The 25,246-nt window shown below is 34.0% G+C and overlaps 1 protein-coding gene across 1 annotated transcript; it reads right to left on the bottom strand.

Moving 5' to 3' along the window:
• Positions 1 to 9,522: 9,522 nt before the first annotated feature.
• Positions 9,523 to 24,421, bottom strand: LOC125672596 (ribosomal protein S6 kinase-related protein-like). Its single transcript, XM_048908789.2, has 14 exons — positions 24,236 to 24,421; positions 23,694 to 23,888; positions 23,093 to 23,176; positions 21,812 to 21,880; positions 20,858 to 20,930; positions 18,705 to 18,812; positions 18,541 to 18,581; positions 18,350 to 18,377; positions 18,152 to 18,241; positions 16,634 to 16,722; positions 16,248 to 16,358; positions 14,840 to 14,941; positions 14,498 to 14,599; positions 9,523 to 11,917 (listed from the first exon to the last, which is right to left on the bottom strand). The coding sequence occupies exons 1-14, from the start codon at positions 24,293 to 24,295 to the stop codon at positions 11,867 to 11,869; spliced, it is 1,203 nt and encodes a 400-aa protein (XP_048764746.1). The 5' UTR covers positions 24,296 to 24,421; the 3' UTR covers positions 9,523 to 11,866.
• Between the last annotated feature and the right edge of the window lie 825 nt (positions 24,422 to 25,246).

Below are 25,246 nucleotides of genomic sequence, written 5' to 3'. Positions count from 1 at the left end.
TCTGGATTGCGCATATCTGTCACTTGATCTGTTTTTTCAACCATTTCATCTCTCTCTGAAGAGTGCCTACTGTCTATCTTGTCATACAGTGCCTCTAGCGTCCTCACCAAAATATACTTCGTTGGTTCAGTGGTAGTTAATCGGTCATAATCCTTCTTTTCTCCTCGATCATAAGCTTCCAATTCCACTGCCAGCTGCATTACGTCGTTATGATACCTTGATCGGGATTGTTTGATGCGAATACGCACCTTGGAATCTACTAAAGTATCAACAAATTGGTCTTTGGCTAACATTTCTTTTATGTACGTGATGGCAGTTGGGTAGGCCAAATTAGCTAGTCTTTGAATGAACTGTCCTAACTCTGGAAGAGAATATCCAGATCTTCGGTGCCTCTTTTTCATTTGGGCTCTGTAAAGCTACGTTTGGCTGGGTGGGGCAGACCTTATTGGTTGCAGAATTCCAACCATTGACACCTGTGCATGCTTGAAAAAATGTCTAGTAGTCTATAGCCAAAGGCCACTTCCATCATACGTCGCTGGTTCGATAGACTGTGTTTTCTTGTATGCATCTTCTGTGGGAATGCTCCTCTCAGGACTTATAGACCTTACCAGAGATATTCTGTGTGTCACACCAGATAAAAGTGGATCACTCTCATATTCATCGTCAGCCCTTGTATTATACCCATCTGACAAGGATTCATGAACAGTATATTAATGATCACTGTTCGTTAATATCACCTTTCATACTTGCGCTTATTTGTTTCCACTCGAACATAAGGCTTATCGTTCAACTCAGAAGATTCCAATGAGTTATCTGTTATTCACAGTATGTTACTATGGTATCTGCGTTATGACCTCTGGCTTGCACGATCCTTTCTGTCCGGGCAGTTGTAGCACACATATTGTCGAGTGGCTGATGCTCTGAAATCTCGCATCGCTTCTTCGTCACTTCTCTGTAGTGCTTCTTTGGCAATATGCATACCGTACATGCAACGCGAATCCATTGTTTACTGCGTTCCACCGACGGGAACTATATCTGACGGACTTAATCAGCTTCCTTTACACAGCCCAATAAATGTTCAGACTCTAGACATTCACGAGACCGTGCACATATGGTATAGCTTTCCAATAGGTTGATTCTGAGACTAAAGAAGATTTTCTGAATCCGGTGTCTTCATTCCTGAACCGAGTATCAATGTCAATTAAAAAGTACAAACATTTGCAGAAGACTTTTTTAATCAGAATGAGAGTTCTTCTAAAAAAGAAAGTCATTTCAATTCCTTGGCCAACAAGAGATAATAATCCAATCTCTGAATCCACTACTAAATATTTCTTTACTCTTGTATTCCCTTCTTTGTATCCTTACGGCACTGGTGATTTCCATATCAATTGACCCCGAACATGTTCTTCGACGGCTGAATGGGCTGAACATCTCTTGTGATAAAACGATGGACGTTTTGCTAGACATTCATATGTTCATACTGTAGTATAAATATTAGAAAAAGAACTTTTGAACAGAGCACTTTTATTGTTAAAATTATTGTTCGTGATGAGCACATGACAATTTCTGATCTTAAAGAACAGCTTCAGAAATGCAATTGCATACCAGGAAAAAATCCTCTATTTGGGTACAAACCTCCGCGGAACATCACAGTACTGGGCACAAAGAGCAAAAGAACTAAGAACACGCAAATGAGGGAAAGGGTATCCCATCTATCTTTACAAATGGAAGTTGTGTCAAAATTTACTTCAAAGCTTTACATAGGTTAGTAGAAATTTACACTTTTGAAACAACTGGTCAGAAAGTTGATTTTACAAATCGTAATGCTTTTTTCTCCCTCTTACAAAACAATGTTCATGTAGTAAGTCATTACCTTGACAACTCCAAATTACGGGCCCTGTTTTCAGTGTGAACACTTACTGGTATAGGCTAAAATTTTCAAAAATCATGAGGAATGGTACACTGGCTTTTTCTACCTAAGGGAATTAAAATCCACAGGTGTTCTGATTACTGCCTTTGTTTATCAATGTACAAAAATCCTTCGTATGAAAAGTTATGCAGGATGGAATTTGGTTCAGAGGACAAACTTTGAAAACTTCTCCGTTCCACACCAGCAGTAGTTAAAGACAAGAATGGGTCCTTGTGTTTAGAAATGGAGCGAGATCATCCCACAATAGTGCAACATTGTCAAATTCACACTCAATGATGACGTGTCAATGTAATATTACTAGCATCTGTCGAAAAGGAATTCAGAGAATCCTTCATTGGTGGAAATAATTGCAACAGAACTATATGTTCTGGTGCTCTTGTTGATACTTTCCGAGATTTGAGCAACAATTAAAATGAAAATAATGATGCTACAACGCATAGTATCTGTACAAAACTTTTGTTGAATACAATTAAACGAGATATTTCTAGTGTAGGCGTTTCCTTTGAATTATCCATGATTCCTCTCCTTCAACGCAGTCACCAATTTCAGTCAGTTAGTCTCACTGGTTCTATGGTTCTTGAAAAAAACTGTCTATACAGTTACAAAACACACTAAACTCGACAAGTATTTTTAAAGACCTGAAAATGACAAAAGTTTATGGTATCAATTCCTTTGCAAGTTTGGAAATATCCGAGGGCCACATAAGTGCAACATGACCACTGATAATTACTGCCTCACAATGATGTTATTGCATAACCAAACTGGAGAAAAAATGAGGAAGTAAAACAAAGTCACCAGACATGGAAAGATACATTTGAAGAATTCATTTCATCACGTCTATGCCAAAATTTCCTCTGTGCAGACATTGAAAGAGCTATAGGCGATATGAAGACACTGATCCAAAAGATGATGATCAAGTATATCATTCTCAGGTAGAACAGTCCGACTGGATCTTCCTGGACCAAATCCTGATTTACAAACTGATGACTTTGACTTTATTTATGATGGAGAAACTGAAGTTCGGAATAACTAGTCTTTTTGACGACTGTGACGTCATAGTTGCATTTGTGTATACATCACAAACTTCCGCCAGAGTTCGTTTCCTCACGATCCAATCGGATCACGCGCTCGTCCTTTTCCGTAACCGGTAAGAAGACTCGGACGTGGATCGGCGCAAGAATTGCATCAAATCGATGCATTTCTTCGCCGGAAGTGCGCCCTGGATGAAGTTAAAAGGCCAGAACCGAATCCTTGAATAATGTGTTATTTATATTTTCACCACAGACTCAGTTTTGGTATCATTAATGTCTTATTCACTCCAATGCATAAACACGTAAATGGAAATTGATAGTGGTACAATACCTTGGATGTGTATAATATCTTTGATGTATTTGAAAACTCACGTTTCATAGTGTAACGTACGACTGTGACGTCATAGTTACGTTTATGTATACGTAGCAACCAACTCTGATGGCGTCCATCCACATACAAGGTTCATTTGCGGTAACGGAAACAGCCGAGTAGTTACGATTGCTCACGAACCAAACTCGTCCAGTTAGGCATTATGGAATAACGATTGTACACTGTGTGACGTCACTGTAGAATGACGAAAAAACAACCGTAACGTCAAACGTAAATAGTTCAAAACAAGAATGCAAACAACAAGTTTATTACTTTACACTATAATTTGAACAGTCTCCCTTCTTTTTAATGATCTTTTGATCATTTTATGTATAAAATAAAATCCATACTTTTATATATATGCTCTTAATGTCAATATTTTCAAGCTTTAACTACAAACTACTTCTTTAGTGTTATTTGCCCGCGTGATAATCGAGGAGTCACAATATACAAATCTGTATATTGTACTGCGTCATATAGGAGAGGTTTATTTGTAGGTGACATAGTGAGGCCTCGACGGGGAGTTTGGTATACATGGCAACATACTCTGATGGCGTCGATCAACATGCGAGGTTCATTTGCGGTTACGGTAATAGCAGAGTAGTTGCGATTGGGGAGAAATATGATGGGGAGATATGATGTTTGAGAGTTTATCATCCCTGGCACGTGACTGTCTAGACCAATAAGATTACGCGTTGCATAGAATTCTCATACTGAGGTATGGTAATATAACGTTGGAGTTTCTTACCTTAATCCAATGATATAAATCTGGCAACAAAATACCTTAATCCAATGATATAAATCTGGCAACAAAATACCTTAATCTAATGATATAAATCTGGCAACAAAATACCTTAATCCAATGATATAGAACTGATGCCCACAAGCTTTGATGTCGTTTATCGTTTCAAAAGCTCGATGCAACTTCACAACTGATATACATTCTATTTGGAGTACCAAATTAACATACATGTAAACTCAAATAACTGAGGATATCTTTGATTATTTGAATTAATTATATAATCAATTCATTTGATGCGTACAACAATTCAATAACAGATCTCTTCAATTCTGAATTATGCGCACATTAAATGAATTTGGTGATAGCATTAATTATTCTGCTGAATTGATGAGCGCTATAATTCAATTCTTGCTCTCTTCAAATGAATTGATGATATCAACAATTGAATTGATGCGCGCTAAAATTCGATTTAAGAGCAATAATTTCATTAATGTGCGCAGTAATTGAATTATTGCTCTCTTCAATTCAAATAATGATATCATTAATTAATTCAAATGATGAGCACCATAATTCTTTTAGAGAGAACAACTATAGAATCAGATATCATCAATTGGGTACCTGTAAAGTGCGAAACGAAACAAAACGAAATCTACCTAAACGAAACGAAATCTACCGAAACGAAACGAAACCCACCGAAACGAAACGAAACCTACCGAAACGAAACGAAACAGATTGTATGATCGAACTCTTTTAATTATAATAATTGAAAATGGTATCTTAGGCCCCTGTTAAAGTTTACACATATAAATAAAAATCACCTCCCCTTTGATGTAGGCTTTCGCCTTGACTGATACAAAGTTTTAAGAGTTGGAAAGGGGGGGGGGGGGGGGGCTAAGCACACAAAGTACATAAATACCATGTGCAATTAGCTTCGGATCCATAAATTTCAGAACAGAAGGTTACAGTCTCACAGGTCAGAGGTCTAGGGAAACACACTAAACGAGGGATGGGGTCGTCGGCGTTGAATCCGATTTTGGGCATAAATACATGTTTCAGTATTTTTTGCTCTAAAGACAAATATATGTATACATGTGGATATTGTGTATTTGTATGTAGTATATCAAACGGTGGATTCTGAATATGTCCTCCCGTTCTCTTTGTGATTTCTGCTTAAAATCCCCTTGTTCATAAGCCTTTTCAGTTTACAAAATGCCGACCTCCTCCTAATATCATTGCATTTAAAAAAAATCCGTTTTCCGTCCCGTTTTCAATTCCCCGTCTTAGCAACATCCCAAATGTATAGAGTTTTTCCATTATTGAAAGTACTCGCACCTCAGCAGTTAGAGATAAAATAAGAGGTTAAGAGCTCTTTCTGCTTTCAATTTTCTCAGACACCAGCTTCTTCAAACAATGTATCTATGCCCAAAGGCGGATCCAACGTCGGCGACCCCACCCCTCGTATAGTGTGTTTCCCCAGATCTCTGAGACTGTAACCCTCGGTTCTGAAATGTATGGATCCGAAACTAATTGTACATGGTATTTAATCAACTACGGATATGTACTTTGTGCTTATTCCCCCCTTTCCAACTTTTAAAACTTTGTAACAGTCAAGCCGAAAGCCTACATCAAAGGGGAGGCGAATTTTATTTATATGGGGTAACTTTCACAGGGGCCTAAGATACCATTTATAATTATTATAATTAAAAGAGTTTGGTTATACAATCTGTTTCGGTAGGTTAGGTTTCGATGGGTTTCGTTTCGGTAGATTTCGTTTCGTTTCGATTTCGTTTCGCACTTTACAGGTACCCATCATCAATTCAACATATTCTATCTGACATATTTCAAGCCAACTTCTAAAGACGTCACTCCAAAAACTGTTTGTTATTCTCTTACATAATTGAGCAGTAAAGTCTGGACCCATTAACCAAAGATTTCTAATATCTGTATGTAATTGTGCTTGAAGTAATTTTACCCACTTTGAATCTGAATGAATTAATCTTATCTAACTTGATTTTAATGCTAAAATTATCAACCATTCTAAGGCTACCATCTCTGCAATCTAATTAAAATCATACTTCTTAAATCCGCGCGGTATACTATGTGTAGCAATTGTGAGAGTATCTTAGTATTTTTTTTAATTAGATTGCCATCTCTGTAATTTTGAATGATAATACAATTTTTATTATAATTTTGTGGATTTTACTTCCCCAAAGAAAAAGATAAATTTCATCTTCGAATATTTTTAATAATTTCTGATGGTGGGTTGGGTAAAGTAAGTACAGATATATTTCAAGAACACAGAATGGCAGAACCCAAGAATCACTATGGGCAAGTCCCCTGTCTTTCTTAAAAGTTATTTTAATGATGGTTTTTGTTTTAAATTTTGTTGAATATTGTGGTCTGAAACAGACAGGGATTGACATTTATTTAAATAAAAAACAAAATATGATGCTTTCCTATTGACCAGTTATGCCTAGCTCTATGAGAATATTCTACATCAATATGAAAGGATGTAAAGATAGCAACAACCACGCTCGCTAGGTGGCGCGTCATGTTCCATTTTTATTTCTACAGGAAAAGTGGGACGAGGTTCCACCCTATTTTTAACGGGCTAGTATGGATAAACCTAGAGCCTACGAATGATGCGAAGTTGATCGTTCGGATCTAAAATAGCTATATTTAGCGTATCTCACGTGATTAGGCATATTTCAGAAAATCCCTTAGAGATTGAAGCGATTAAGCAGAGCGAGTATATGTAAACATTTACTTAACGGTGAAATACGCAACAATTTTATGCATGAATAAATTATACTGAGGTCAAACATGGACGATAATTGCCCGTGTTCATATAGTATTTGATTGATTTAGATATCCAAGGAAAGATAACTCCCATTATTAACGTACTCACAACGTACCGGTGGTATACAATAATACAATGTTTATACATTTCTGAATGATGAGTGAATCTTTATTTTCATCAGAATCTTTTCCATCATACTCGCAGACCAGGTCCTCATTCCCCTACCATTGTCAATCTGTGACTGATAGCAGTGCGGTATTTAATTTGATATAGTCTAGAGGAAATTCGAAATATGGTAGTTACATTTCTTCCTCACTGAATTAGCTGGATTTTTAACGTTTAAAGAAAAGTGGGGTATGGACTGGGGGGTTAAAAATGCTATTTGCCAAATTTTCAACAATATTAATTACAAGGCAAGGCAAAAGGGGTCATAAGCTACAGATGATGCAATTTTCACTTGCAAGTTGCACTGCCACAAGTTACACTTAATAAGTGACTTGCTTACAGATAAATAAAGTAACTTACAAATATTTTATTTATTTATTTATCTATCATTTCATTTCATTTTTTTTTTAATATCATGGTTTGTACTTGTAGAGTCATCGCAATAAAGGGACATTAATTATTAGTGTTACAAAAAAATCTGATCATGCAGTTTTTAAATTTCTGAATTTTGAAAAATTAAAAATAAATAAATAATACATTCTGATACCACTCAGCCCCCCGACTGGCCAGATAGTTCTGCTTCTGTCAGTTCTGATGCAACTAGCTCAGCCCCCAGACTGGCCAGAGAGTCCACTGTTTCGGTAAATTCTGATAATGATGCAACTCAACCCCCCCACCCCCCCGACAGCTCTACCAGAAGTTCTCGGAAAAGACTTGCTGCTGTTTAATAAATCAGTTTTCCTATTAATTGTACTTTTGCTCCTGTTCATCAGTTCATTAGGCTATAGCCCAATCTGATTAAATTTAAGATCGTTGATCCGCTCCGTATTCCTCTTCCTTTCCTGTATCTGTGAAGTCCAGAGGTGAGATATATTCTTTCCAAAACAACTAAGAATGTTCATGGAACAATTTAGTATTAATTGTTTTCCTTTTCTGTTGTATGCCTTATTTCAAGAAATAACTTTCAGGTCACTTTTTAATGTGAAATGGAACATTTTCAATTTTTGACAACCTGACGGTAGGGGTGTTTAAGGCCCTATACCTCATTTTCTGTAAGGAAGTGGAGTAAAAGGAATCCAGAATTGGATTCAGCATACTCAAAATTGGTAATTACACCTGCTTTTTATTGTTTTGGGTAATGGTGTTTCAAGAAATAAAGTTGGGTCACTTTTTGATGCGAAATGAAACATTTTCCGTTTTTGGCAACCTGACGGTAGGGGTGTTTGAGACACTATATCTCATTTTCTATAAGAAATTGGAGTAAAAGGAATCCAGATTTGAAATCAGCATACTCAAAATTGGTAATTACACCTGATTTTTATTGATTTGGGTAATTTTTAAAAAATGGGTGGTGGTTGCTAGTAAAGATATTCATTTCTTTACGTTTTACATTTCGTCATTTTTCATAAATACATTTCGCGGGTTTTTGAGCTCGTGCACGAGCGCTTAGTATATATATACTACTACTGGTCAGTGTTCAGGCAGTGCGAGGTTTGTTACAAGCAACAAAGGTCGCTTTTGTATTTCTGTGCCTTAGCCTTTCCTCCCACCCAGCCCATTTTCAGTTTTGAATTCATCTGTTTTCATTGGTAATTTTTCAGCTTTGTCGATTTGATGTTTGCTTATTAAAAGCGACCTTCCACCCAACACTGAGGATTTTAATTATATGTGTGCATGTGCAAGTCTTTCCACAACGGACTTGGCCAGTTATCACGAAAATATTTATTTTCAGACGAGGGCAGAGAGAGAAAATAAATGTATAATATTCTCATTGGTAGAAAGAAAGAAACAAGTACTTCAACATTAAAATGGAATGAATATAGATATCATTTCAACTCAAGTGAATGGAGCAAAATTTTTGAACTCCCTTTTAAAGTCACACAAAAATCAAAACTTCATTGGTTACAGTTCCAAATTTTACATAGAATAGTTCCCATGAATTCATATCTATATAAACTTAAGATTAAAAAATCCCCAACAAGTTGTTTCTGCAATAATGAAATATTGAATCAATTGAACATTAATTTGATATAAAATGCGATAGTTGAATAAATATTACATTTCAAAAAATCAATTCAACATATCTACTATTTCATCTCTTTAATTTAATTTTTGCTCTCTTTAAAAGAATTGATGTGTGCATTAACGCCTTATACAAAAGCATTGTAAATAATTAAAGATATCTTCAATTATTTGAGTTTTTGGCACTTCATAATTTTAAGATATGAACAACAACATACTACTTCCTTGGACAAGCGTTACCGAAATGAATATATTGCCATGTTTCTGTATTTTATAACATTACTCAAGTTTTTATCTAGAACACTAAAATCTTTTTACACAAACTATAAAGAACATTCTTTTATAATTCTATTGCAACACTGGTTAATGATAAATATATAATAATTTTCAGAGGGCTTGATTCTTTGGTGATACTAAGAAAAATATAGATAGTTAATCTTTTCCAAAACACAAACATTATGATTACTTTGCAATGCGTTTATTACATGTGAGATTGAAATATATTCCTGCAATTGTTCCACAATTTAATTTACAGAAAATCACAATAGAATCAATACACAATCTGAAATATACTTGTACATGTATTACCAACAAGAAGCTCATGGACTTAACGGTCACTCGAGTACCATGCATACTTAACGGTCACTCGAGTACCATGCATACTTAACGGTCACCCAAGTACCATGCATAACACTGTCCAAAACTCATGACTCATGTGCATGAAATTTTAAAAATCATTAACACAAAAATATTTCTAACATCTCATTCGGTAATTTATCAGAGGGCCCAAAACTCCCACTCTAGGAATATCCAGTAGAAAACTTTGCAATAAGAACCTGATTCCAGGAGTACACAACTCAAAGCTCATATTATAATCATGCAAACATTTTCTTTCCTGATGTACATAATTAAAAAAAGTTTTTCTAAGATATAATGCATTTTCGTTATACATGTACATGTATGACCAATTGAGCCCCACTCCTGGGCATGAACCCTGAACCCAGGGGTCATGAATTTTGGTAGAGGATTGAGTACTCATTCAAATGAATTTCACAATTTTGGCAGATGGCTCATTGCTTATAATCGTGCAAGGAGTAAAGAAGAAAATTTCCGGCACCAGGGAGGCAAAGTCCATGAAATTCACAATTTTTGTTCCCCTTCTTCCATAGATGCTACATCAAAATTGGTTAAAATTGGTTCAGCCATTCGAGAAAAGAAGTTGAAAATGTCCAAAAGTTTACGATAGCAATAGGTCATCCGAGTGACTCAAGTGACGTAATAAACAAATTCTTCACAGTATTTAAATTTCAGATATGCACTAGAGAACACTTGTTTCATGATTTCTTTTTTCGATGTTTTTTCATCTTTACAATGCAGTTACCCTACTACAGGGAACATGAGAAACAGAAATCACTTCTTCTGTTGCCAAGAGACTACCATGGTCCATTCCTTATATAAAAACAACATGTGATCAACAACAAAAATGATATGGTTGACATTCACAACACAAACAGCATCTATGTGTAACTCGGTGAACAATTCACCTAAACATCTAACACATGTTCATCTCTGTCTGACAAATACAGAGCAGACATCAAGAAATCACGCACATGATTGGAATGACAATGAGTCACGTGATGCATTTATATCAACACAAGTCTTCACACGAAAATTCACGATCAGTTTGATTCTCACTTACACAAATTCGTTGTGTACATACAAGTAACTATTATTAACTGAACATTCAGACAGACATTTCATAGGACACACATGTAAGTTTAAAGCTTTATCGATCACAACCAGCATAAAATGTGTAAGAACGGTGTCCACATCTCCCATCATCATACAAAAATGTTTAAAATTTCAACTTCATAATGAATTTTAAAACTTTTGCTTTTTAGCTACTTGTTATAAATAATTACTATGTGACATTCAATTCAAAACTATTTTATTAATTAAAAAATATTATTAATTAAAAAAAATTTATTAATTAAAAATATTTTGCATAGCAAGCTTTTGATAAAATGCACAGTAGGGCACATGAGATATCTGGGAGTAAACAGATATCACATAGAAAGATAAATGGAAATAACAGACCATTATACAATCCTGGAAGGACAAATGTATTCAAACATTTCTAAAATGACAGAAATCAAAACTTTGCACAAAAATGTACCACTTAAATTAAAACAACAGGGCAACATGAAGTAATAAGTATTCAAAGACAATGAATGCTGTAGAGTTTGGTATATAACAATGGCACAATATGATTTTCATTTATACATTTTCAAATCATGCATACAAATGGTGAAGAAATGTGAAATTCTAAAAGTCTGTGAAACACTTCAAATGTCCTGTTCAAACTCTTGATTAAAGAGAAGCATCTTGTATAAATAGAAAATGATTTCTGTAAGATACAAAATGAATAAATACAGTTTTATTTTCTTTAGGTCAATTACCACAATTATTCTGAGTACACAAAAATGAAATAAATGAGATTCTTAAATAAATATATCTATGTTACCTTGTCGATGAACAAAAACATTATAAAGTAAATTTCACAACCTGTTTTAAGAATGGTTACACATACATATAAATGGTTAAATGCACAGAAATCTGCATGAAACTGATAAAACAATATATTTTTCAGGATCCTAACATACATGAAATACCTTGTTTAAATGAATACAAGCAATTGCACATAAATACTAATACACCAGTCATTCATTGCTGTTCGTGTGGCTTTCTCCCTGTGATAATGCACCCTGTATTGATGACAGATTCACTGGTCTCAGTCATGGATTTCCTACACATACACAGCCTCAGTCTCCGGAGGTAGATTCCACACAAGGTCAAACTATAAAACATTGGCATTCATAATTAAAGATTAAGCAAAATTTTGTAATTACTTCAGTGACTAACTTGATTTATGAACAAGAGCACTGCAAAGCAAAGTGTCCCTTCACAACTAGACATCATTTAAAGACCCAATTTTAAGCCACCTTCCTTGAAATTTACCTAGACTAAGATAAAAAAAAACATACCGCTTGTCAATAAAATACAAGACAATAGATCAGGTCCTGACTGACAGATTTGGCCAAGCGAGTCAAACGGGCACCTGAGCTTGGATTGTATTTATAGCAATTACCTGCAGGCATATTCACCCCTTTCATCTACCACAAAAATAAGTTCACAGTACTATGTTTTCTAACTTACGAGTCGATAATTGATTAAAACATAAGAAATAAATCATTTATAATTAAATCGTATCTCGGAGAAAATGTCATTAAAAAATCACGGTTACAAATTAGCGGTGATCCAAGCTTTATTGATTAGCTTATGATGGCTGGAATTTGGTATCCAGAAAAATAAAGTTTCTGTAGAAGCAGCACCAGCTTTAGCGCCTACCGTTCTACATACAATTCCTTCTCAAGGATTATTTACAGAATGTACAGATTGTTTCTGTCAATCATGTGTTGTCACCTAGAACAACAGTTCTAGCACAATAAACAAAACAAAAAAGAGAGAGAGAAATGGCAAATGTTGCCTAACATCCTCAAACAAATTTTGGTCATATCAATACAATTAATAATTTCAAATCAAAATCAATTTAAACCATTTAAATAAATGAATAAATAAATAGGTATAGCGCATTTGCTGACGATACAACCGACTCAGAAATCTAAATGGAAAACACCGGTTTCCAATAATAGACTGGCGTGTTATATTTAAATATAAGGCCAACGTTTTTGATGTTTTGTTAACCAAGATAAATAACTGCCGCAGTTTAGCATTACTGACATTTATATGAGTCGTTCTTTACTTAATAAACCATTTCCCTATTTGGAATGATGAACAGTACAATATTTTCATAGACCTGTGCATTCATATTACACAACAACCCTTTTACATGTGGCATTACTTAACTCACTGTTCTGACATGACTGCAGCGCCTTTAATAGATGTCATCAGTTCATTTGCCTTTGGTTGATAATTCGAGTGTTTATCTTTGCCTAAATATCATATGACAGTTGCTACATGAGTTTTTATTTATTTATTTATTTATTTTTGAGAAGTCAAACTGTATAACAGTTCTTTTCCTCCCTTGACTTATTTTTACTTATTACATGCTGTGCATTTGTGTCCTTTTTCTTGTAGTATTTGTTTAGCTTTTCGTCAGCCACATTACGGTTTGAAATTCCTGTGCACACAGGAACATGTTAGTGTAAACAAGCAGAACTACAATGATCTCAGAATTAATTCCCTTTCTTTAAGTCGTAACTTGCAAATATTAGAAGTTATGATGAAAATTACTAATATTTGTTATAATATATGTATCACATTTACCCCCCCCCCCCCCCCTAAAAAAAACGACCCCAAAAAATGAAAAGCAAAAGAAGAAAAAAAATAGATTGGAAAAATATTGGACTTGAACTCGGGGAATGTATGGTTTAAGTGTAAGATTACCGAGCACCTAAACCACTAGGCCACCCAGGCTTGTAAGTTTAAAGGTTTAACTTTTGACAGGCTGCTAAATCTCAAGGTAAATTTTGAAAACGATTTTTTCATATTTTATCCATTTTCAACAAGAGGACCACCTTAAACCAAATTTCCTCAAACGGACTTATATACAGTCATAAGCAGGTAAAACAACTTCAGTGTTTTATTTCTGGTTTAAGGTGGCCTTTTGCAACAGTTTGCATTTTTTTATGCCCATTACATTACATCTACTATATACTCTATATAATCACGGTGATGTTTATGCTTGTCAAATAAATATACTATCAACATATCGATATCTTTATTAAGTAATTTGGGTAAACACAAGTATAAACTGACATTGTATAACAGAATATTTGTAAAAAATGATATTCAAGAAAAAGGTATTTATGTAGCAGAAATTGCATACCAAGTGCGCTATACCTCTTTTTATTCTTATTTTTAACGATGGATTTAGCTGGCAGATTTTCAACATTTTGTTTTTACTTTCTATGTATTTCATTGTGTATATAACAATAAGCACAAAGTACATAGACCCTGGCTACTCCAGATAAATAACATCTGTCTTAATTAGCTCGCGCCTATTTTTCCACTAACTATATGGTCACAAAATGGGTCTTTAAATGCAACATCAACCAAATCAGCATTACATTGTACACACCCTTAAACATGCATACATCTACTAGGCTACAAGTATGTATCATCCAAATCTGTTGCAAGGAGATGAAACATTAGATATATCCTAAAATGCAAATCATCCCACTGTGGAGGACTCTATATCCTACTCTCAACATACATAAACAAGTGATACATACATTTTTATATTCATTTCAAGCTTTTATAAAAACAAAAACAACCCTGAACCTTACTTAAAACTTCGAACCCATACGTTCACATTGACCAGGTAGAGCCGCAAAGTAATAAGTGAAGTACTTACTTGTGCCAATTCATCTTCACTAGGTGGCAGTTGTGGAGCATAGCTATAACTGACCCCTGTCATGGGGAAAAAATCGGCAGGGACTATGTCTTTAGGGGAGACCTGTTGAATATTGTGTTAAATGCTGAATACGAGGATGGTATTGATTAAATTTCCTATTTCAACATATCTTTAGCTATGGATATTAAATAATGCAGTATATAAAGATGTCTACGATAAACTGTACTTCCAACTAAATCTGAGACTAACTTTTGACCGATTGTACATGTGTAAAGCTAGACCCCATGCAAAAAGTTTCCAAAGTATGAACAAAAAACTCAAAGCCCCCATTTATCAACTTACCTTTTTTTCTAAAACTGCAGTAAAGTTAAAATTCGAGTAAAAGTTTGTATTTTGAAGAGCTAATAGATCTGTAAGTCTTTTATCGGGATTCTTCATCAATAGCTACAAACAAGAATGATGACATTTTATCATATACTATACAACAACATCGCATCAAAATACATTGCCAAAATTTAAACTGCATGCTTTCATGAGCCTTCATGGCTCACCTGATAAATTTTGAATACTGCAATTGTATGAGGAGCAATTTTGAACATAGTGAAGAATAAAAATATTTTACAGATATTAAAATGTTTCACAACAGAACAGCTGTGTATAACATTAGTGGGGACTATGATGTTCAAAGTTTTTAATGTTCTTAATAACTGATGTTTTTCAGACAATAAAAAACTTTTTTACATAAATTGCCCCATATTGGGTCATCTATCATAAATCATGACTATATTTTGAAATTAGATAAGGCATAAAATCATTTTTAAAAAGTTTTACCAGATTTGATATGCAAATAGATCTTAGTTTACAATATCTCAACATGTGTTTCATTTTTTAAAATAAATAATTTTTTTTAAATTTCTATCGTTGAGTGTCCTAAATCAATGGGATTTCTAAATCGGTGGTATTCCATGTTTTTATGCATTTCACGCACATTTTTAAAATGCGAGATATGACATCATCAATTTGTGTGTAGTGTTTGTAAACACTGAAGTTTTGTACTTGGTGAAAAAAATCCAAACGTTGAAGGAAATTGCAAGTAAATCATAAATAATTTTCATATGTAAGTAAAGTACCTAATTTTACTAAGTCTAAATATAATCGGTTGAAATACCTCATAAAAATAACTATTTTGAAGTGTTCCATCAAAACACATATAACCAAGTAAAAGTCTGTGTTTCAAAGTCACCTCACTGTCAAGTAATCATTATATTTTTGTAAGCATACAGGTTACACCCAAAAGTAAGTCACAGTTATATGTGTGAAAAATATTTATATCTGAGGTACAGTGTAGGTAAATAAGTTTAGAATTACAGTTACACAATATACAGGAAACAAATAAAATAAATTTTAATTCTACTTTTTGGCTACACAAGATAAAGTTGTAAAAATATATGTTAGGCCATATTGTCCAACATCTGTGCATTAATAAATGCATGTACATCTGTATTTATGCCCCCTTTTTAGGTAAAAATGTTTAACAAATAAAATATCTTCAATTTAGGTACATGTACCTCAATGTTTGTAATTATGAAATCGTCTTACAAAACATATGAATATGAACTACATTTTTATCAGACTTTTTTTTGCTCAATACCACCGAAATAGGATCCTCGCGGATATAATGAAAGTGGAGTCAAAATGAGCTTGCATTGCTGACCACTACTTGTAAAATGACCAGTGATGACCTACTGACCTTGTTGATAATTTCCTGAGCTTTGTCACTGATGTGGTTTGGCAGTAAGTAGTCACTGTCCCACACCAGTTTCAGCATCTCATCGTGATCCCGGGCCCCCTCGGCAGGGTACTGAAAAGTCAACAAGAAACATCCTTAATTGAATTCATTTTCTAACAAATGTACTAAACTTCATATACCTGGTTCATTACTTTCAATACATGCACATGGTGTGTGTTTTGAATTCAGACTTTAATAATAAAACATTCCTAAATAAAATTTACCATTACAGCAAGCAATGCAACCAACTAAAAGTGCAACAATGCAACAAGATATCTCAATATTTCCCATTCCCCTGAGGTTTCCTTCCTATATATACTTTATTTCTACCTACATATCTAACTTACCCTGCCGGCCAAGACGACATACATGAGTATTCCCAGGGACCACCAGTCTGCTGTGTGTCCATATGGGGTGGTGGATAGCACCTCAGGAGCTGCAAGTGTCATTGTATAAAGGCTGCATAAAACTGACACAAAAATCAAAGTACCAAACAACTTTTGTTTGCTTCGTCTTTCTTTGCTTTTACAACTTACACTGTGTTTAGCTTGTATTGTGATGACACTGATTTTACAACTTACACAATGTTTTGCTTGTAATGTGATGGCATTGATTTTAACTTTGTTCTCCAAATTTAGACCTGCATAACTGACAATCTTTTTTATATACATGTACGGAGTGTATGTACCAGGTCTATCTTCATATGGAACCTCAGTTTATATGTATCAGGTCTGTCTTAACATGGAACCTTAGTTTATAAAGTCTCATTGGAAGGACAGTCCCATCCAATAGTAGGACTTCAACACGAGATCAAAATATCAGCTCCATATGCTAGACCTAAAGGTCAAATCCTTATGCAAGACTTAACAATCAGATCTTTAAGACCTATAGAAGAGATCCATACACAAAACCAAAAGATCAGATCCTTATGCAAGACTTAACAATCAGATCTTTAAGACCTATAGACGAGATCCATACACAAAACCAAAAGATCAGATCCTTATGCAAGACTTAACAATCAGATCTTTAAGACCTATAGACGAGATCCATACACAAAACCAAAAGATCAGATCCTTATGCAAGACTTAACAATCAGATCTTTAAGACCTATAGACGAGATCCATACACAAAACCAAAAGATCAGATCCTTATGCAAGACTTAACAATCAGATCTTTAAGACCTATAGACGAGATCCATACACAAAACCAAAAGATCAGATCCTTATGCAAGACTTAACAATCAGATCTTTAAGACCTATAGACGAGATCCATACACAAAACCAAAAGATCAGATCCATGAGAAAGATTTTTGTTTTACATCCCATCAAGAATTTTTCTCTCATATCTACACGTCACCTGCCAAAATATTAGCCATGTGCATGGCCCCCAGGACCATAAAAAGTTATAGCTATCTATCATGCCCACACCAGCTGTGACACAGGACCTCTAGTTTTAAGATCTCATCCAAATGACCCAGGAATTTCACTTGTAAATGAAGGAGCAGATACGACCAAGTTTTATGTCTTAGGTTCAATGTGGCCAAAGTATAAGTGGAGTTTGAACTCATGACTCATGAAGTGAATGCTCAAACCATAGGGCCACTGTGACTGGTTGAGTGAGACCTTATCCGAGACCTAAATATTAGCACCAAATGATCAGATCCTTATACAAGATCAACAAAATTATCAGCACCTTGTACGAGACCTAAAAGACTAAAGATCTTCCCACAACAGCAAAGCCAGACCACTACTCGAACTACACACAACAGCAAAGCCAGATCACTACTCAAACTACAGCAATGAAAGTTTCCTGTGACAAATTGTAAGTCAACAAAGTTTAATCACTTCATAATAAACTAATATTACCCATATATTGCAGAGTTCCACAGATTGTCCGCGTCCGGTCTCCACGATTTAACCATTTAGCCAACCCAAAATCTGTCAGTTGTATGTGACCTGGAATGAAAACAGATAACAAGGTCAACAATCCTGTCAGAAACCTATTCAAAATAATCTTCAAATCAAAGAAATTATTAATATCTTCTGTGAAAATCATTCACTTACCTTCTGCATCTAGCAGTATATTTTCCATCTAAATAGGAATAAGGAAAAGAATTCAAATCTACATCTGCATCCAATCTACTGATCTCATTTTACATAAGAAAACAATTTATTTGGTTAACATTCGTGATTAACAAGTCAGTAGAGAATTTTTTTCCATATACTTATCATAATTCGATGTACAGATTCCATACCTTTATATCCCTATATATGACACCAGATTTGTGAAGGTAATCTGTAATAGTTAGGGTTAAAGCATTCAGTGACAATGAATCAGTAAGACAGGTATGTCAATTAACTAGATCTGCTTGTAATTATCATCTCTACAGCTTAGATCTATTGAATAACAAGTAACAACCTAACACCATTGCCATCTCAGCAATGTAGACTCTGGATAACATCTCCGGTAGGTAGCCATGGAATGACCACAGCGTGAACAGATCGCCGTACGGGACATATTCAAGCACTGAAACAAAAAATCTGTAAAGTTACAAATCTCACTGAGCTCATGGAATTTATGAATCTCTCTCATTGAAAGCACTTGTACATACAATTTCCTCTTTGCCATGAAAATCCTTAAAATATTCAAAATTTTATTCCATATATGTGTACTTTGGTTATATCGTATATATTACTAAATTATTTGCAACAGAAATACAACTCTTACTGTTTACAACCGATATTTACATTATTGGAGAGAATTCCTCAAGATTGAGGTTGATATTTTCCAAGAAAATCTCAAGAGACGGGGGGTGGGGGTTGTGTTGGTGATAATTCGACAAGCATTCAATAATTCCTATTAGATCGGTTATGACCTAGAATATCACAACTGAATAGAATTTTTATGTCAGAGGTATATTGGAGATTATACATCAGCAGCTTCTTTTGATGTTTATAACAACCAGACAAAAATGAATGTGAAGATACGGAGTTTTTATGAATGTACATGTATTTGTAGTCTTCGGCGTTAGCCGGTGGCCCGATGCCCGAGGCCAGTAAAATCGGAATCGGGCTTCTAAAAATATTTAACCCAGGAGTCCGGCGGGCCTGTAAATGTTTTATTGTATGTGTTGTATATATTACAAATAAAGCGCGAGACTGACTCAGACTTTCGCATCGATCATTTTTCAACCATGCTGCCTTTTCTGAAGTATAGGGAGGCACAGGCACTGGAAGTTAATGTAAATATTTAGTATGTGCATGTATAAAAAATACATGCACATATTATATATTTACATTAACTTCCAGTGCCCATGTAGGGAGGGGGGTTGTCCGTGAAATTCAAAACCTCACAAGCGTATTTAGCAATCACAACCATCAGATCCAAATAAAGAAAAACGGTCGCACAAGCCAAGGAGAAAAGAGAACGAAAATCCATGCCCCATTGGACCAAGGGTGGGCCTTTGCTAAGATTTAATTCTTGAGAAAACAAAATGTTTTGTACGTGGTGATTACAAAACAAAGCAGATTCTGAACAGGAGCTGCTGATGTCATCTGCGAGATTAATATTTTGAAAAATAAGATATGTAATCCTTTTAATGTCAGTTGTATATTTTCCCACAGTAGAACATACATGTATCTATAGTGTAGAATCAGCATGCAACACCTTGCAAATGACAAGTGGTTAAATTAGATAAAATATTTTGGGCCATTAAAATATTGTTCGGGCTTGCAAAATTATTATACTGGGAGGCCGCCTGTGCTTCACAAAGTTTTTCGTGAAGACTGTATTTGTGTTGTAAATATATCTAGAATCTAAGATAAGGTTTAGTTATTGGAATAATGACATTATTCATTATCAAGCAATATAAAATTTGTGGAAAATCAAAGCCTTTCTATTGTCATTTTCAAGTTTGAAAAGGAATGAAATTGAAATCAAATGTCATGAAAATAAATTTCTGTGAATTTCTGTATTTCTAATCGTTAACAGTTTTCATATTAATTGATAAATCCATTTTCAAAATATTGTTCATAAATTTTCTTTTTCAAAATACTAACTATTTTTCAATGTCTGCTTCTCACAAAATGAAGCGATTAATCCGTGCTAATATGCCCTGTATTAGGTGCTTAACAAGTAAACAATCCTGGTAAAAATAGCTTGTCTGAGGAACGTCATAATGAAATTATATGTAAATTATAAAATACTGTGAAATCTTTGGTATAAATACAAATGTTATGAAAAATGAATTAATTTTCAGAACATTGAATAGTACATGTAATAGTCTTCAAGAATGTAAATATAATTCTGCTTGAAAAAAAAGAAGAATAAAAGAAATGAAACTAAAAATCTAGAAAATAATTGTTTTAAATCAGTGAGAAATGGAATATGTTGGGTGCAGAAGTGTGAGATATAAGTAACAAAACAACCTTCTATCACTCTAAGATGATTTTCAATAGAGTCAAAACGATTCAACAAAATTCTTTTAATTCTTAATTCTATATTCTTTCACTCAGCTATGAAAATGTCAATACAGGGCATTGTGAAGCTATTTTAACTATTAACCAACTTACCTATGTACAGATACTTCTTGGACTGCCAGTATTCATGCAATTTCACAATAAATGGGTGGTCTCCAAGCATAGCCTAAAAATGTATGCCTACTTTAAAACCTCAACAATATTGAAAGAAATGAAGGAAGTGTTAAATTATCTGAATATGAGAGATAATTCAAAACATTCTGCAAAATACTGTATACAGCCTTACTTTTGCTAAAGATTTTCGTTTATTGGGGGTGGTAAGGCTGAAACAATTCACCAAATTATCGATATTGTTCAATATAAGCTTTCAATTCAATGTTCGGTTCATTGCCTCGATTTTTGGTTCGATATGTTTATTACAAACGAGTTCAGTAAAAAAAATCAGGCTCAGACTGTACTTATTATTTTTACCTGCATGGGGGACAAAATAGTGTCGAATAATGTTCAAACTGTTGTTTGCCTTGAGGTTGACGAAAATAATAATGAACTTTATCAGTTTGAACTACAGAGCCAACAGGCATCTTACCGTTTGGCAGTTTGGAAACATTTTGCTCTTAAAATTATGATTTAATTCTTGATAATTAATTTTTTCTTCAATGTTATTGGTTTCTTCTGTAAATTGTATTGTATTGAAAGTATTGAATCATGGCATAAGTATTGCAATATGTACTGTATCGTGAAGGAGGCGTATCATTTCAGCCTTAGGGGGTTGGGTGGGAGTGGGGTGTAATTCTTGCTGATGAATAAATCCAAGAAAATTAAAATTACTGTGAATTTAACATATCCATAGCCTTTACGTGAATGATGATATGAAAATAAAATTAATGAATCTAAAATGGACTGAAAACAGATTTCATCTCTGAACAGGACAATAATCTGGAAAGGATAAAAGGTAGCACACAGTACCTGTTTTCCATAATATGATATTTCTCTTTTTGGAATACAATTGAGGAGTCAAATATAAGATATTCTACACTTCATGCCCACCTGGATAGCTGCTTCATCCTTACACTGTTGTATGGCCCCTTCAACAATGATTTGGGTTTTGCTCATCACCTGAGAATTCACAAACAAGTTCATTGCAGAACAATCAATATTCATAGAAATACAGGTAAGGATAATTTTATCAATGTTCCATGCTATGTGAGAGAAACTCATAAGGTTGAGATATCATTACAATTCTATGTGAGAGAAACTCATAAGGTTGGGATATCATTACAATTCTATGTGAGAGAAACTCTTAAGGTTGAGATATCATTACAATTCTATGTGAGAGAAACTCTTAAGGTTGAGATATCATTACAATTCTATGTGAGAGAAACTCATAATGTTGAGATATCATTACAATTCTATGTGAGAGAAACTCATAATGTTGAGATATCATTACAATTCTATGTGAGAGAAACTCATAATGTTGAGATATCATTACAATTCTATGTGAGAGAAACTCATAAGATTGGGATATCATTACAATTCTATGGGAGAGAAACTCATAAGGTTGAGATATCATTACAATTCTATGTGAGAGAAACTCATAGGATTGAGATATCATTACAGTACTACATGTATGTGAGAGAAACTCATAAGGTTGAGATATCATTACAATTCTATGTGAGAGAAACTCATAAGGTTGAGATATCATTACAATTCTATGTGAGAGAAACTCATAAGATTGGGATATCATTACAATTCTATGTGAGAGAAACTCATAAGGTTGAGATATCATTACAATTCTATGTGAGAGAAACTCATAAGATTGAGATATCATTACAGTGCTACATGTATGTGAGAGAAACTCATAAGGTTGAGATATCATTACAATTCTATGTGAGAGAAACTCATAAGGTTGAGATATCATTACAACTCTATGTGAGAGAAACTCATAAGATTGGGATATCATTACAATTCTATGTGAGAGAAACTCATAAGGTTGGGATATCATTACAATTCTATGTGAGAGAAACTCATAAGATTGAGATATCATTACAGTGCTACATGTATGTGAGAGAAACTCATAAGGTTGTGATATCATTACAATTCTATGTGAGAGAAACTCATAAGGTTGGGATATCATTACAATTCTATGTGAGAGAAACTCATAAGGTTGTGATATCATTACAATTCTATGTGAGAGAAACTCATAAGGTTGAGATATCATTACAAATCTATGTGAGAGAAACTCATAAGGTTGAGATATCATTACAATTCTATGTGAGAGAAACTCATAAGGTTGAGATATCATTACAATTCTGAACGCTGTCCGATTACCTTCATGGCATAATACTGCTTTTCATCCTCTCTGCGAACTCGCAAAACATTTCCATATGCCCCTTTCGCAATAATATCACAAACCTGAAAAATGTGCTGTGTTTAAAATTGTGTCTTGAGTTTAAATATATACAATTCGTAAGTTTTCTTCCTGTCAATTGTTGAAAGAAGAGTGAAGAATATCATATTATAGGACATTGAAGTATTATATGTGTGTAACATGTAGAAAGAGAAAACAATATTTTCCAAGGCCTCATAATATCTAATATCTTTTAAATTTTCATAAGTATTTTTTCCCTAAAACATATCATCTATCTGAATCTTTAAGGCATGTTTTATTAGATATCCATATCATGCATCAAATCACAGTGAAATTTGGACACTAGAATCTCTTATTTGCAAACAAAACACATTTCCTATCATTCCAGAAAAAGACTGTTTGGTTGTCACACGTGTGGAAGTGCTGTAAAAAGTACAGTGTGAAAGTAAATTCCCGATTAATCGTGAAACGCAGATGATTCAGAATATCTAAACGACTGTAACAACAGTAACATTGAAGAAGTTGAAATACGTTTTATATATCGAATTACTTTTTATGTACCTCAAATTCCTGTCCTTGTGCATCTCCCTTGATTGGAAAATCTGGAAGAAACAGTGCCTCGACAAGGGGTACATTCAATTCTGGCTTTTCAGGGGTACTTGTCACTTTGTCTAGTTCATCCTGCGATTTTCCTCTCATTAACTTTCCTGGTTCATTTTTTTTTCTGACAAGGTCAGGATTGGTAAGTTGCAAGAACTACAATATCAAAACAAGATATAGTATCTATAAAGCCTCATAGTCTATACTTCACTACAGAAGTTACGATAATCCATATAGATGTATAGTATGCACTTCCGCGAATTCCGTGAACTTTATGGCCAATAATAATATAAATTGTAGGTACAATATTCATTACGTCATCATATGAATAAATTGAATGACTTCACACAATAACTCTTCATTTCAAACTTTTAATGTCATTCAAGTAAATAATCAGACTATCTGTCAATGACTAACTGAATCACTCAGTGATATAAAAAAAAAAAAAAAAAAAAAATCTAAGTACAAACTACAAACGTTTAGTTTCTATATAGATTTGTTACCTGTGATTCTGGAACAGATTGTGCTTTTCTTAATGGTAGTTTCTGGTTGTTGTTTCCCATAATAAATGGGGTACATTATGGAAAATATCATCGATTTCTAATAAAACATCGTTTTAAAGTTTAGATCACAGCATAACAAATAAAAGAGCAGCGATTATTTCCAAAGGACGAACCCGATATAATATTCATGAGGTTTAATTGGATCGGGATCAAGTGAAGCTTTCGATATAAGCCTCGTGTCATGTCTTTGTTTACAGGCTAAATATACTATTAGAAGTTTCGTTTAAAGCAGATTTTTCAATTTGCAAGTTAATTCTGAACACCATTAAACAGTTCCTCGTGTTTGTCACATCTCATTTTGTTTTAAACAAACAAACAAAAGCATGGCACGAGCCTTGTAAAGTTCTTTACATTATAAGAAATTGTGAGTGCTGTATCTCACTTCTAATTCACCAACTGAATTTCAAATTTTTGCTACCATTAGAAATACCTTAGTGAAGCATTGTAAACATTAAAAATGTGAAAATAAAATTAAACATTTTCAGTTTAAATCGTGCCTTTTGTGAAACACTCAAATGCCCCGGATTACAACGACTGCAAGACATTAATTGTTGTCCTTGTTTTTCAAAATATCCTTAAAATAGGTCAAGGTCACAAGGTCAGCAAATCTAGTGTCGTTGGAAATTTCTTCTCGCCAAATAAAAAAACATATATGCTAAAACAGTACCTCTTACGATTTGAAAGATATATGGCTTATATTTGAATTTCCTAAAAGTAGGTCAAAAGTCAGTGTTAAGGTCACCAGGTCAGATATTTTGGTGTCAATGGAAAGTCTTGCTACAAAGACTACATGCACTAAATATGGAAGGTCTACCTCTTGTGATGTAAAAAAAAAAAAAAAAAAAAAAAAAAAAATATATATATATATATGACCAAAGTGTTTAAAAATTCCAAAATCTAGGTCGCAGGGTCGACAAATCTGTGGTGTCGTTGGAAAGGTCTTCTCACAAG

Source organism: Ostrea edulis, chromosome 1 (genome assembly GCF_947568905.1).
Source record: "Ostrea edulis chromosome 1, xbOstEdul1.1, whole genome shotgun sequence".
Classification (NCBI taxonomy): Eukaryota; Metazoa; Mollusca; class Bivalvia; order Ostreida; family Ostreidae; genus Ostrea; species Ostrea edulis.
The sequence above is the reverse complement of the archived record's forward strand: the minus strand, read 5'-3'. Positions and strand labels throughout refer to the sequence as shown.